Genomic DNA, 16,452 nt, shown 5'->3' on the forward strand with positions numbered 1-16,452 from the left:
CTGCCCCGCGCAGTCTCCTCCGGCAGCCACCCGGCTCGTGGCAGCCAGGCTGCAGGGAAGCGGTTTGGGTCTGGTGGCAGGACACGAGCGTGAAGTAGGGAATGAGACACGGTTTTGGATGGTGCGTGTTTGGACCCGCTGCTGTCGCTGCCCCCCAGACCCCTCAGCTGGAGACGTAATGCTTGGTGATTCACTCATTTTGTCTGAAAACTCCTTGCAAAGGGCTGATGGGGGCGAGAAAATGTAATTCAGCAGTGGCACGTTTTACTCGGGCAGAAGCGAACGGTTCCCTTCCCCTGCTCCTTCCGTGGAGTACGGAAAGGGTCCCAGCTCTTGTCCTGCAAAGCCCTCTGGATACCTTGGAAGGAGGCATCTCCCCCATCTCCCCTACACAATACACAAGGATCTCTCGGACACATCGGTGAAGCTTCGGCTGACCAGTGTGTCAACTCCCCCTGTGCTGGTTGAGTCTGTACCTTCTGATGCCAACAGCATGGCTTGCTCCCCACAAGTATGTTAGTATATGAATTGGTATCTTGAATACCTTCTCTAACTACTGTTTGGAACAAGCGCAGAATTCAGATTTCTATTTTCCACAAGCCCCGATGATACGCGGTACCTGTAGGAACACCCAGCTGTGCCTACGTCTCCACTCCACGGTGTGCATTTGGATTTATCCCACAGATAAGCAAAAAACCCGAATCTGCTTAATCCAGGGGCCGGCTGCATCTGTCTGTCTGCGAGGCACCTGAGGAGCTGCCAAGCCAACGGCCCTGTGAGCCTGCCTGGAAGAAGACGACCTCAACCCCCCCCAAGGAGGTCTCTCAAAGAAACCTGCATGGCTGAATGGCTCGAGCATAGGGAGTTTTGCCAAAAAAAGCATTTCCTTAGTGGATCCACTGGATTATTACTGTAACTCCAGAGATGGGATATGACACGCTACTGGCAAGTGCTACCTAAATGTCATAAGCAAGTACTGAGTGGCATCCTTTCAGACCAGATTTGTAGTTTTCCTGTCCAGAAATAACCTAATACAGCAATTAAGCGTTTCTGAAAGACCCTTGAACTCAATAGCAAACAGTGATATAAGAACCTAGCATTGTTTTGCAAGGTTAAGGCTAGGAGGTTGTCCCTGCATGACTGCTCGGGGTTGTGAGTTGGGAAGATAGGAAGCACTTGATGCAGGGTGGCGGTGGCAGGTTGGAAAATGACAATTTGTTGTCCCTGGTGAGCAGCAGCAGGATTCAATGTCTCCAAGAGAGACCTGATGTGTGCTGGGGGAGCAGCAGCATGACCACATACCAAGAAATGTGCTCTAAGGGATAAATTAACACTGATCAAGATGCTCCTGAAGTTTCCTCACACTACTGTGCTCTCTCCATCTCCCACACCTGTAATCTATGCAGTAGATATGAAATGCTAAATTCATTTTCATTTGGAGATAAAGTTTTTCATTTACAATTCCCAAATGTGAAAAAGCTAGTGGATGCATCTCCTCAGAAATAATGCTGGGGAACATGAGGGAGAGTAAATCTGAAGTTCAGATGGTGAAAACTTTTTGTCCAGCTCTTGGAATGATCACTAATGGCAAACCAATTCTAACAGCTTTATATTCAGATCAGCTCTGGGAAAGTTAATTTACACTCAATCCACTTCCCTCTCCCCCCATTTTGTGCAACATCACCCCTTATTTATGGGAGAAGGATCCAAACCTCCAAGTAAAGTAACTGAAAGAACATCACTTGCAATCAAGAAGATTTGGAGTATTCCTTTCTGGCCAAAACTTTTAAGTCTGGGCACAAGCTATGCACTTGCTAATGCCAATAAATCCTTCCTGCAAGTAAATCCAGCTCTTCTAAAAGGGAGTCCAAACTCTGGAACATGAACTTGAAATGCATGCCTATGTTCATGGAAAACACACATGTATGAGAAACGTCAAGAACCTGTTCTCCAAGAGCAGCAGCTTACAGTTTAACTGCTTTTGGAAAGATTTCTCTAAGCCTATATTAAGTCACCAAAACAACGCATTTAATTAACAATCACTGCAGATCACATGGATCTGCTACACATTATTCCTTTAATCTCTATGGAAACTGGGTTTTTTATATTGAATTTAGGTGATTAAGTATCTTTAAAAACCTGACTCAAAAATGCAAGTGGGCACCTTGTAGGATTTTGCTAAATGTCCAGGTGCTTAAATTCCCACTGAAATTTAGGCAACTAGCTGCTTTTTCCAAATCCCATGAAAACATCTACCAGCACCAGTATGAACAAAAATACTTTTGAAGAATCTGGTGCTTTGACCATCTGCACTCAAGTAACAGAGAAAGGAAATGATTTCCTTTTTGTTCTGTTCTAAATTTATAGAGACCTACCTTTATAATTGTTTACAATCACTGATTTTCCTCTCCTTGAAGTTATTTTAACACATAGGGAGAGCCGATAGTGGCAATTCTTTAACTCTTAAAGTTGAAAGTACATCCTTTTCATTTTAATGAAGGCTTTAGGACAAAGTGTGTGTATTTCAATTCAGTCTTGATGAAGTAGATCCATCTACAGCTCACGAAAATTCTCATAGGATACCACAACACCAGCTTTAGTAGCTGTCTGCACAAATTGTACCCTAGTTTAAAACGGTTTCTGTTCCTGTCTGATGGCACTCTTGTGATGTTCGACTGCAGGCAGAGTGTTCTGGGAAATGCAATTACTTTCTCCAGTCGGCACCGTTTTCACTTCTTTTCAATACAAAAAAAAAAGGAGCGATTTCAGCGAGAATGTACCCTATCGCAACACACTTTTTGAAGCGATTCTGCAATGATAAGAAGCCGTTTCATGCTCAAAAACTCTGTTTCCTACTTAAGGCATTTCCTGTGCTAGCTGGTTAATTTGTACCCAACACGCTTTCTCTTCAGTAGACAGGAGACTGTACACTTTGTTTTTATGTTGGTCATGGCTGGGATTTTGCGGACTAACATTAATGCTGGTAAATATCGATGCCAGTAAAGGAACACAGAAGGAGAGCATCTACACTTCCAATGATTGCGGTACTCTTAAGAATAATACCACTGATCTGAGTGTGAAGATTCACATTCATGAGTGCTTTAAAAATGCAAAAAATCCAAGAACACTTGCGCATTTAAAATTTGGCACAGTGTGAGCTTAAAGCGTGCATAAAGCATACGGTAGAGTTATCTGACTTTGAACACCTATTCTGAACAAGCATCTATTAAAAATCATAAATTTGAGTATAAAAACTAGGCTATAAATTGTTACACGATAAATGCAATACTTTGAAAAAAATGCCACATGGAAAACACTTCCAGAAGTTTCAAGTTTGCATTTAATATTTAAAAAAAAAAGGATAGCAAACTACTTGGACAATGACATTTCCTACGGTGGAATGTCTTGCAGGCCATATGTGACTTGATATGGCACCTTTAAAAAAAAAGGAAAGAAATCACTGGTTTACTACAGGGTTTTATGAAGCAATCCATTTATGGTTTCTCTATGTCAAATCTGCTCATGTACTTCACTCAGAAGGCATTTGAGCTGGCAAGTGTATTTCACAAGGAAAGAAGTAAAGGCACTCATGTTTCCAAATGTAAAACTGCTCTAAGAGTCTTTGCATTTCTGAAGGGAAACTAAGCGGTCATATTAGTTACTCAAGTCTAGTTTCACCTCCTTTCCAGAGCTCAACTGTGCTTCTTGAGAACTACTTGACTTTTCAAAGCAAAGGAATTTAAAGTAGTGCTGTACAGTTCCCATTGCTTGAAAAAAGCAAAAGTATTGCATGAAAACTTCTCTCAGCAGAACTGTTTTATGCGCAAAAGCCATTAGGTATGGCCACTACAGTCACAAGAGGGAGCAAAAAGGATCATAACTTAGAAAGTTAATCGAAGTTCACACATATGAGCATCTCAACACTTCTGAGAAATCTCTGCAGTTAGCTATACAAGATAAATAAATCTGATGTTTTACCCCATGCGCTCTCTAGAAGAGAGTCCGATGGGTCTATCCGGTAGTTTTCTAAATAGCCAACGTTACATTAAAAAAAAATAACTACTAATTTCTTCCTCAAAGGATTTTCATATGCAGAGTCTGAAGTCTGAAAGTGCAGGAAAGTGTACAATCATTAGCTTTCCAATCTGGAACAGACAGATAAAGCGAAAAAACCAACATGCGAAGTCACAGCAAGGTATCAGGAAAAGGGAAGAAAAGAGAAAACTAACTTGAGTAGGGTACTGGTCCATGATTTTGTTGCTGAAAAGTGTTAAAATATGACTGACAGCATTTTTTAAAACTATTCTGCAATCACCAATGGAAAGAATTCTTGTATTAACTTCTACAATCCAATGGAACATTAAAAATAAACCTATCCAGTTCGTTTTAAATGTATGCAACAGAAATAAAGGTCACCCTCCTCAAAGAAATGTGAAAAGTCCAAACCAACAGACAAAAGTTGAAGCAGTGACAATTTGCATCCTACTGGGTAAGTTTAAGCATCTCTTTAGGCACTTCACTGGTTCATCAATGCAATACAAAATAAAGCTATAAATATCAACATTTTGTGCTCTTAAAAATTAGTCAAAAGCAACAGAAACCAGCACAAAACTGTGACATTTTTGGCAGCTTATTTCTCCCCTTCCCCAATATCACCGGTTGTCCAAGAATGCTTTGTTTTGGGGATGCTTTGGCATCTCAGTATCAGGTTGTCTTAAGCCGTAAAAGCTAAAAGAAAACTGCTAGGCCTTAGACAATAAAGAAATTTGGTTTTAAAATTTCTTTATGGCTATATAAGAAGGACACTTTAGCAGTGGCATGATAGGGAAAAAAGCTTGCTTTCTTTTTAAATATTGCACTTTTCTTTTGTTCACTCACACTAATGCATAGAAACTTTTAAAACTTTGAATATTAAAATTTCATGCTATGAAAAAGTTATGGGAAATAAATTTCTATACATCCAATATGAAAGAACAGATATGCTAGCCTTCCTTTACTTTCCTTAGTTAAAACATTGCGAAGGAAGAGAGTGCAAAAAAACCCACAACCCTATTTTTGGTCAGCCTGTGTATTAACTTTATAGGTGCCAACTAAACAAATTGCAACATGTGATGAGCATGGATACTGTAAGGACGACTGAGGGTGACTGTCAGTAAAACAAGATTATGCGTGATTGAAACACAGTAAGTGTGGCTGAAATGGCAAACTGTGAGGCCTCTTCTCTTGGGAAGGGGCATGACAAAGCAGATGAATTTCGCACTTCAGTAGCATGCTGTAGGATTTATCATGATTAATTTCACATTAAAGTGTGCTCAATGTTTGCATCCACATCTCGCATCACCTTCAATTGCTGTAGTAAGACAGTGACTGGCAAGCAGTCTCCAGGAGACAGAGAAGAATCCAGTGGGCAATTCAATGCAACGCAGCCCGTGCGTCTCTGTCACAAGTCACGACATGGTGGTACGTTCTCAGGACAGGCAGAACCAATCTTCTGCTGGACTCCACTAATCTGAGAAATGATTGCTTGGAAAAAGAATTCTCTAAGCACTTCACTCCGGTGCTTAAAGAACAAAGCGCTAGGATTGGATATAATAAAAACAGTTTCAGGATCCTGACCATCGTGCAGAAATCCAGCTGGAAACAATGCAGAGTAGTGCTCCTCAGTGTTACTTTTGTTATCATTAGTAATGTTAAGCATCAAGAAAATAAAACACGTCATTGCACATTACAGCCGTCAAGAAGCACGGCTAAACTTTGACACTAGAGAATTGAATAACCTGATGCTACATCACAAACAGCTTCTGGTGTGTATCTATTTTGAAAGGTCTTTACATACTCGGTAAAAACTCCTTTACTCCTGCCCAGCGAATGCTTCAGGTTAAGTGACGAGTTATGGCACGAAGAGCATACAGAAGTTCGGCTTGCATACGAGCTTCCATTAGAAGTAGATTGACATGAACCTGTTAAAAATTAAATCAGCCATTTAGTTCCTCTCTGAATGCAACACTGTTTATTAATTTAGGCTAAAATTTCTAACCTTTAGTAAAGTATCGCTGCAAGAAACTATGTCCTTTCTCCCTGTACCCTGCTGCAGGAGACAGCTTGAGACAGCTGTGTTATGTGCCAATATGAGACAGCATCCTAGGACTGCAAGGAACTAGCCTCAACTGCTCCTTTAAGCAATCTTCCATCTGAGAAGTCCCAATAAAACCATTTTTGTATCCTAATGGTATTAATTCTTTATGAATTATATTTTGTTTTCTTTACTATCACCTTTGACCACTGCATAGGAGCACAGAGTAAGGAATAGTTTACATGCCAGACACGCTAGCAAGCACACAAGCACTGAACCCTTGTCAGGAAGCATTTATCCTGGATATTTGAAGACACGCTGCTATTTTCATTGATGAAAAACACCATGAAGATTACATATATATATATATATGAGTTAGTTAAAGTCTTTTTTGATCCCCATTCCCAAATATTGGCATAGTTGACCACTTCTGCATTCCCATGTTTATCCACTTTTCTTTTACAGTTACCAGTTCAATTTTATGGAGAAGTCACTCAAAATAATATACTATAACTATATATAATATAACTATAAAAAGAATCAGTATTTCCAGAACATGAAGAAGTATTTTGGCAAAACTGGTATCTAACACTCAATGAATTATCTTATTTGTTTTTCTCTTGTTAAAAACAGTTCTCTCGACAGACACTGCCATTTTGAGGTGTCGCTGTATTTTCATTTCTTAATAGCACGGGGGTTCTGTGAAGCCAGTTTGGCTTTGAAATACGTACCTTCTCTGAGTGCTTGAACTGACGCCAGTAACTATCGTACATGCGCTTGGTAGTTCTCTCTGGGTAGCAGGTCACTGTCTTTATGTAAACCTTCAGGCTGCGTTCAAGTAACTGATTAACTTCTCCATAATCATAGTCATCATACCTAAATTAACACAGGCAATCACTCTGTTGGATATAAGTTTTTAAAACCGTGGTCTTTTGCAGCATTATGGTCTTAAGTTTGGGAACCAAAGCATTTATTATACATTATTATATTTATTATTGGCTAGAAAGCCAACTGATAACAGAGGATCTGAAAGGTTTAGTACTAGGATGCTGTCTTTTCTGAACAAAGGATACAGGATGGCTTCAGAGAAGACATTTCTGTAATAATTTCCGTCCTGATTCATAATAATTTTCTCCACTGGAAGCAAAAGTTATACTGATATGAGAGCAAAACCACTCTAACTTCTAGATTGAGGTACCATCTCCACTTTAACACCCGGAGTCTAAAATCGTGCTTTTCACATGGTTCATTTTTCATTTTGTTTGCACAGTTTAAAATGCATTCCTAACCAGGGGATTTTCGTCCATACCTGATTCCATACATACAGTGGACATAGTTAAATAAAGCTCTTCTTAGCGTAGTTGTATCAACATCTTCATGTGTTGCCATAGTGTTATACGTGAGGTTATATACCATCCGAAACTTCTCATCGAGGAGATGCCCAATATCAGAATAAAGCCTGTTTACAAGGGAAAAGCCATGATTTTCCCAAGTATAGTCCTGCAGGAAGAGAAGGAAATATATAAACGTACAAGCAGAGCAAAGTCCCTATCTGATCCTCTCTATAGCTCAATAGCTTTTGTTGTCCGCTAGTTATAACTTTATTATCTTCAAAAAAAAATGCACTTTGAATCCTTCTTCCATATCACCTGCTCCATTCCCCAAGGTTTCCTGGCAATGAGTATTGTATCACAGCACCCCACCTTCACTTGGCTATCATTAGCCTAGGGGTGAAAAAAACCCAAGCTTCTCCTTGAAGTGCTGAGGCCATTTTCCACCACCTGCTGTGCCTCTCTGACCACTGCCATTCTGTGTAGGATGGGCCTGTAAATTTAAAAACTTGTTCCTCTTGGAGGCTTTAATGCTTAGCTCTGAGCAGAGATGGAGTATTTACTTCCAGCCAGGACGTACAAACATTGGGTAAAGTGCTGAACCATCAACAAAACAATAAAACTAACAATAAACTTTAGAACAAACTAATAAATCTAGGCTGCTTTGGTCTTAGACAAGCACCTGGATTACAAGGATTGCCTTGCCTGCTCGTATCAGGAATGGGAAACCTTTGCAGAGTGGTGGCATGGCATCAGCAGTGGAGAACAACCCTGCTTCAGAGCAGCATGCAACAGCTCTCCACGCTGCTGTTATACAGAACACGTTAGTTTGCCCACATCCTTGGCAAGTGTTCAATCATTCAATCACTGATGCCATCTTTATAATCGAGGGCATCATCTCCACGTCCTTCCTGTGTCTGGCTGTTTTCAAAAGGTACTGCTGGGCAAGGGTCCTCACCCAGGCACTTTAGAGCACGTCTACTGACCTGGACCCTGATTAGGCTAGTGGGGAAGAGTATGTAGCTGCCTAACAGCGGCATTCAGTGTCATCTAAATCATGCCACAACATCACATTTGGCCTCCAGATGCCAGTCCAAAAGACTGTAAGGCTTCTGAGAAATACATTGTACCTACCAGCCGTGCAAAGGTGTCCAGGACACCTGAGGCATCACAAAAGCCTCCAAAAACCAGAAGCGCCAGGAGGGGGAAAGAGCTGTTTACTACTAACAGCAGTTAATCCATACTAACAATGAAAAAGGGAAAAAAAAAAGTTTAAAGACATTCTTCTCTGTATGGAATACCTTTTTCTATTACTAAATTTAAACCCATAGAGATAAAGGCAGTCTTGTTTTATCAGACTAAGGATTGGATTTATTGCAGGGTTTTGGGATGCTACTGCAATTTAAATAGCATTAATAGCAAAGCATTTGGGGAGCTGTGGGTATATACATCTAACTGCTTAAGAGCGGGACATACTAAGAAGTTAAATTATCAAGGTGACTCCTCTGAATGTAGGCCAGAAGCTGTCGTGTTTATTTAAGAGCAGAGATGTTTTAGTTCCAATTTCAACTTCTGTAGAGCTTCTTTCCATGGGAGTCTGCTGCTCCTAAAGTAGTTAAGCAGAATGTCCGATTTACAGGCACTGACTCTGCCTTACTCTTTTTGGCAGTACCTACTGACTTTAGGCTCATATAGACTGCAGAGTAAATAATCCAGAGATTGCTATATAGCTAAATACATTTCCTGAGAGTGATCATGAATTCTCTATTTTACAATCTTAGATACATCTTCTGACCATGAAGTTTTGCTACACACACTGTTTTTTTTAATTGAAGTTCTTTAAATTTGTTTAAGATTTCTTCTATTGCTTGCAATTTATTACTAGACTGCTGATTAATCTACTCTATAAGCTGGAACAGAACCACCTAGAATGTCCCTCCTGTTATATATATAATGAAGAATTTCATGAGTCTGGTCATGGAAAAAGATGCCAATATGTAAAACAATGTACAGGTAAAATGTACATGATGTTCTTTCAGCAGCACTAAAAAAATATATTCAAATATAGCCAAAAACTTCACTAATCATATTTAAGAACTCCTTGTCTTTTCCGACATTGAAAGTCCAGGGATTTGGTGCATATATGAGAACAATACTCAGCAAATTGCTTTCATAGGCATATATACCTTTATGTACTGATAACCCCTGGGCAGAGAATACTTCATAAAATGACAGAAATAAAGAGTCCTTCCAGTGGATTTTTTCTACAACGTCTGGAGGGATGGAAAAGAAATTCTTTCTTTTCTACCTTTCACTTTTATTTCAGGTTTAGTGATATGCTTTACAGTTTTCAAACATTAATTCTGGCAATATCTGGAATAAGACTGAAAGCTAAGTATTCCCTCATCTGAGATCTACAAACAGTAAAAGACTCATCTCAGATAGATTTACGGAAGCTTGCGAGTTATTTAATGGACCAGGACAAGAAAAGGAGCATGCAACAAGCATGCAACAAGCATGCCCCACTGCAACTGCTTTACGCTGTTTGCCCTGCAATGAGATATACAAACATCCTTTGAGTGAATGTACTTTAAAGATGTGTACCTGAGCTCTGAATGTTGGCAGATGGTCTTCTCCTCGCCTTGCAAAGTCTTTGTACCCAAATCCAGGATCTTCAATATAGCGGGAGACATCTGTAGAAACTATTTCATCATCAAATGCTGTGAATAAAATGGCAAAATGCTTTGCTTTAGGCAAGCACATGAGCTAGCATCAACTTCCAACTACCACTCTACTACTGGACTAGAGAACAATTTTAGAATTTGTGCAAAGGAAGAGAGTGGTACAACGGAAAGAAACATTTCAATCCCAATCTGCTAGCATGGGATCCATCCCTTTCATTGAGCCAACTAAATGTCAGCCTAGACCAGACATTCAATGTACCTCTACAGATGGGAAAAGATGGACTAAACTTCTGTCTGGAGGTGTGCTTTTACCTCTGTTGACTTCTAGGGCAGGCTAGCTATCTTAAATCAGGAAGATGAATCCTGTTAGTAAAGTCATTGTGCTAGGCTAAGAAACAGAAAAATGTACCCTTGGCAACAGGATTGCTATGCTGAGCAGGTATGGTGCCAGGAATTGCACCAGCTCTGTTCTATAACCTGGAGTATGAGCAACCAGAAAGCAATGCAACACTTCACTTGTAAATATCAGTTGAAGATTATATGAAAGCAAAGAGCTCTACAGCAGTACATCAGGCTGAAACTCTGCCAGAAACTCTAGTAACTAAGCATCTTCAAAGAGCTCCAAAATGTGTCACTAAGCAAGCACAGGTTCTCTATCAGGAATCAATCTTTCCCTCCCGAATAAACAGGTGGCTTGATTGTGTAACTACCTCTGCTGAAGTTGACTACTGCATAGCTGACTGCATTTGACCCTGATGTTATAGCCCTGGCTTGTTCCATATGCATTGACAGAACAGTTGCCATATGTCCACTGTTAGCACCTTGAAAAGTCAGTTAATCTAAGAATTGCAGAAGTGCTTTATCTCCTCTTTGCCTCATTAAACAATCAAAACATAACTGCGTAGGAAGAAGCTTGCACAGCATCTGCTACAGCAAAAACTCAGTGAAGAATGATGTCTTCTCCCCCAACAAGGACTGAATTTCATGAAAGAGTAAGGGCTCAATATATACAGACTCCTCAACTCAAACCAGCAAAAGGCAAAGAGGGAAGAAAGTCAACAAAACTATCAGCAACCACATCAAAACCCTCCTTCTGTCCCAAACAACACCTCTTCCTTGTATGTTTGAAGTTGCAGAGAGTCATGGAAGTCCTGATTTGACAATGAAACTGCAATGGGTGTCAGTTTATCTGCACTGTTGATACTGCCTGACCAAAGAAAAATACAGCAAGAATGGACAATGTCCATTTCTTAAAATCCAACAATGATGTTGCTGGATATATCTTCTTTCAGAGATTTTGCATGTTCCTAGAGAGTCACAAAAAAAAAAAATCTCTGCAGATGAACAATACATTCTTTCCCCCTTTCTGGTTCAGTGCACAAAAATTTAGATACCTTCGGACACATTTGGTCTGAAACTACGGAGATCTAAATTCACAAATAACAGTGTCATTAAATTGTAAAGCATTTTATGGGTCACTTCTTAAAATGACACAAGCTATTATCTTCAAGTAGCCTCTACTATGAAGAAGTGTTTGGAAATTCTGATTTTCTTAATAGTATTCTTTCTCCAAACACTTTCTTTGGAAAAAAACCCACCTTCCCGTCTATAGGAAACAGATTTCATTGTATGGTTTGTTAGAAATGAAGGCCTCCAGAGCATAGGAAGAATACTGGAAAAGAAGCTTTCAGCTGAGAATTGTGAACATTATTTAAGAAAAAAAAAACATCCTAGGAATCTCTATCCCAGCACAGTAGTATGATCACTCAGAATGGTAAGTTAGAAATGTCCTTTCCAGGTAGGCAGTAAATGGTAAAGAAGTTGAGTCTTAACCCGATCTACTCCCTGAACTAAATGTCGTATCTGAAGGCTGCTTATGAGTGTCATTGAAGTTCTAAGCACTGTAGAGCCTAAATCTGTGAATTATTACTGAATATTTACATGTATTAAGTAATCTGAAGCTATAGAACATATAAAGCAATAGAAATTTACACCCAACTTTTAAAAGAAGCCTACAGGCTTTTTTTAAATATCCAAAAGCTAAATTTCAATTAGCAAAAAGGATGGTGTTATTTGCCAATCAAGTAATCTTAAGCAGATGAAGCAAGTGACAGGACCACCCTTACTACACTCCTACTAGAGCAAGAGTCAGAATAAAGAAATGGACAGAAAAAGTTGTAGTCACTGAACTGGCCTCAAGTGTTTAGTTCTTACAAAGCACAAACAAAAGGGAACTGGAAAAGCACAAATACCTCCACTAATTACTAGCAGACTCTCTTTCTTCTCCTTTTCAAAGCGAGTTGCCATTTCTTCCTGAGAGGCTTCTTCATCCTCTTTATCTTCTTGTAGCCTCTTCATCCTTTCCATTAAGGCCTCCAGCTCACTTAAAGAATCTGCAATCTGCAAAAACACCATGACATTCTGCAAAATTAGAAGATAGACAACGTGTGTCATCTTCAGATTTCATGCTTGACAACAAACGTTCTCAAAAACAGACAGCAGCAGCAGCAAACAGCAAAACTCACGCCAGAATGCATTTTGTCACATACAGTGTAGACAAGCAGCTTTCAGACAGTGAGAAGAAGGGAGCTGGGAAGTGTTACTCTAACCTATCGTGGTAATCTACTGCAGTGGGATTAACAGTGGAAGAGCTAGTGTTTGAATATTAATATTTTAATACTAATATTAAGGCAACTTTGAACTAAATTTAATATTAAGGTAACTATTTACTGTCTACTAGTAATGCAAATACATGTTTCTGAAGAGATACAGTGCAACACTGCAATGCATGAACACAACCTGAGACAGCAAATCAGTGGGGTTTTTTTTCTTTTTATTACACGTCATCAAAATAACCGTTATGTTGAGCTTTTTTCTTGCTTTTGTGAGGAAAACAGGCCTCTTTTTACTAGAAATACATCAAAGTTTTGGGTTCTGTGATCTGTACTTATTATTCAGATTTTTCATAAGATAAATTGTTTTTTCTTTTCCATCTTTTCCTTTTGATTCTGTTCTGACCATAGCTATAATTGTTTTCTAGTATGCTACTCACTGCTTAACAAGCAGCACAGAGTCAGCAGCAGCCCTTTGTCCACTACAAACAGGGAATAAGACACGCCGGTGATTTGAGCTAGCGTGTTTTACAACCCAGAATTTTAAGATACGGCAATTGAACTTGTTCACATATTCACACTGTACTGCTAATTTAAAAAAATATATCTAGTGACTCTGCTCATAATCCTGATCTTCCATCAAAGGCAATGAGGCTAATTCATCAGTCAGCACTAATTCAATGACATGTCTTCAAAGCATTATAGAGCCACTTTCAGAAAAGAATTTCCACATTTAAGTTAATTAACTAGTCATCAAAGTTCTCTGTCGGTTGATTCAAGACTCGAACACCAGTGCGAAGAATTAAGTAATTTTATTTCAGACATTTCCTCCCATCTACACGGAAGTTTTTCAGAATTGACCTGTTTTGTGATTGTAGGCCTTGAAGTCTTGAAGTCAAAATTATTGTTATTATTTTGACTTCTGGGGTTTTTTTCCCATTTCTTTTTTCACTCGCATGTTAGGAACATGGATGACACAATGCTCCGGTCAGCAACGCACTATCTGAAGAAACTGGGACTTTAAGCTTTCAGCTGAAAGCAAAGTTTTAGTCTTGCCCAATGGGTTGTGAGATTAACTATCAAAATCACATTGCTCTGACTACCATCTGCCGTTACAGTGTGGCTTTCAACAGATTACACTGCAAACTGCTAGACCTAACGTAAGAGTTACCAGACTCAAACGCTCCAGTAAAGCAGACAAAAACTTTCAAACTACCCTGAAATTTAAACAGGAAAGAATGGAAGAAAGTTTTCTAATGCAAAACAGAGGCAAGCAAACGAATCTTCTTGCAACACTAACCCCAAAGTTGCTACTTGTGAGGGATGCGTTTTCTATGTTGTTGTCATTGGCAAGATCACAGACACAGAAGTTGTTGACTGCTATAAGTCTGACTCCATTAGATGTATCCGGATCTCTCTCTGGATTAATGCCACTACCAAATACAAAACTTGCCAAGGCATGATAATGCGCCAACAGGACAACAGCATGCACCAGTTCAGGAAGAGACCAATTATTTTCCCCAGTCTTGACAAGTTTCTGAAATGAGAATAAAAAAAGTGTAAATATAAAATATCTTTTGGCCCCTAGCTTTTCCATAAAACACTGTATATTTTAAAAAGGGACCAATTCCTTTCTTCCAGTAATAGCATATTTCTCTTGCACACAAACTCTCATTGGATAAAAAAAAAGACACCTAATATATTACGTCTTTTCTTTTGGGGTTATTTTAGCCAACGCTATTTCTAAAAAGTAAATCTTGTTGGCTTTGTCACACAGAAGAATTTATTGGCTTATTCAACGCGCTAGTACTTCCCTGAATTTTTTAACTCAAGGTAATGAAGCCTAACCAGACAATTGCGCAGTTCTTGGCAGTTCTTATTACCGGACATTTACTGGTATTATAGGACACGACTTAACAGGTACCTGAATGTGCTCTTTCGTGATCAGCCAGGGCCGGTGTGCAAGGAGTTTGTTTATTTCGTTCAGATTTTTCAGTCTTTGGGGAATGTATTCTAAACCGTTCAACCATTCTGCAATCCCGCCAGTCTTCAAAAACTCATCAACGTGCATGTTTATTAGGTAGGAACACTGATGTCTGGCAGCAGCCTGCAATAATTAAACACAGAGGGAAAAGCGCAGCACATTAGCATGTAATCTGATTTTGCTGCAGGTGGAAGACAGGCTACTAACACAAAACAAAAATACAATTTAATTCCAAAGGGCCGTGGTTTATATTGCAACGCATTTCTATACAACATGGAGAATTCTCCAATTAAAATACGTTTGAGTACTTTATTCTGAATCACATAATCTAATTTAGATTGGAAGAGATCTTTAGAGGAGATTTGGTCCAACACCCTGCTCACAGTAGGGCTGACTTAGATCAGGTTGCTCAGGGCCTTGTCCAGGCAAGACCTTTGGGGATCACAAAACCTCTCTTGGCTCCTGTTGTAATGCCTCAACACCCCCATGGTAAAAATTGGTTTCCTAGTGTCCACCTGGAATTTACTGTGACTGCAGTCCGCTGCATCTCACCCTACCATTGCACACTGACAGTTAAATATCAATAACCTTAACAGAAATAAGGTTACACAGTTTTAACAGCTCTTTGTAAAACCTCACTCTCGTGGGCATGTGAGAAGTGTATCACTGTGGGAAACAGGGAAACATGTGCATTGTCAATTCTCCCATCTCATTGAAAACCTTCTGGCTAGGCATGCTTTATTCAGATAAAAATCAACTACAAAAATTCACCCCCTGCCAAAATATTACACTAGCCTCCCTTTTCTAAGGTCTTCCTTTTTTTAAAAAAACCCCAAACTCAGAACTCAAGGTTGCAGGAGAAAATACCTTAGTCTGTTGTTACATACCATTATAGCAATGTAGTGCCTATAGGGCAAAGGAAGGGGCCCATCCATGCGCAACATATAGAACTGGCTGCGGAGGAAAGACTCCAGGTACTGAGTATGGATGCTCATGACCTGCGTGATGTTGTCCAGGCGACCAGACGTAGAGTATTCTTCCACAAGAAGATTAGTACGTTCATCCAAACCATTTGCTTGCATAACCTTAAAAATAAAGTGGAAAAAATTAATTGAGAGATAAAGAGATTTTCTCCAGCTTTAGCCCTGGAGAGAAACATATGGCAGTATGAAAGGTTTGCTTGTGTACAAACTTAAAGGCAAAGCTAGAGATCCAGATGTATATTTGTAAATATACATGCTTGCATGCGTGTGAATACACACATACAGATACTACTTGTACATTGAGAACTGAAGAGCACTTTTCACTGTACCTCTGTTATCTTAACATGTTTCTAAAAAAACAAAAATGTTTTTCTGTAAATCTTTCCAAAATGGCTAAACTCACAGATGCTTAGTCAAATCTGTACAGAGAGCTGGAAGTAAGCAAGAACTAAATGGAAAGTAAAGTCTTTATGGAAGCCAGCCTGTATAGACACACATCACCTGAGCATTCAGCCCTAAAACCAATTTCAAAATTAATGGAGAGGAACTGGGTTATGTAACCAAATTATAGAAACAGCCTGGCAATCTACCCCTTCTGTGCTTGTATAATTGAAGAGGAGATCAAATGCTAATTTGTCCATAGCATTCAAGCATTATTTAGAATAGGAATTTAATGCTTTCTTTAAACAAAAGCTGTTCTTTAATTATTCCAACCAATCCAAACCTTGGGCACAAGATGAAATGAAACAGCAAAAGAGTCAGTAGCTTTGCACTGCAAGCCCTGA

At 39.4% G+C, this 16,452-nt stretch overlaps 1 protein-coding gene across 1 annotated transcript; it reads right to left on the reverse strand.

The window, feature by feature from the left end:
* Positions 1–5,019: 5,019 nt before the first annotated feature.
* SESN3 (sestrin 3) lies at positions 5,020–15,766 on the reverse strand. The gene is made up of 9 exons (XM_010281862.1): positions 15,572–15,766; positions 14,625–14,807; positions 14,001–14,237; positions 12,341–12,488; positions 10,009–10,124; positions 7,383–7,573; positions 6,805–6,949; positions 5,837–5,960; positions 5,020–5,509 (listed from the first exon to the last, which is right to left on the reverse strand). The coding sequence occupies exons 1-8, from the start codon at positions 15,764–15,766 to the stop codon at positions 5,874–5,876; spliced, it is 1,302 nt and encodes a 433-aa protein (XP_010280164.1). The 3' UTR covers positions 5,020–5,509; positions 5,837–5,873.
* Between the last annotated feature and the right edge of the window lie 686 nt (positions 15,767–16,452).

Source organism: Phaethon lepturus, unplaced genomic scaffold (assembly GCF_000687285.1).
Source record: "Phaethon lepturus isolate BGI_N335 unplaced genomic scaffold, ASM68728v1 scaffold10092, whole genome shotgun sequence".
NCBI classification, from domain to species: Eukaryota; Metazoa; Chordata; class Aves; order Phaethontiformes; family Phaethontidae; genus Phaethon; species Phaethon lepturus.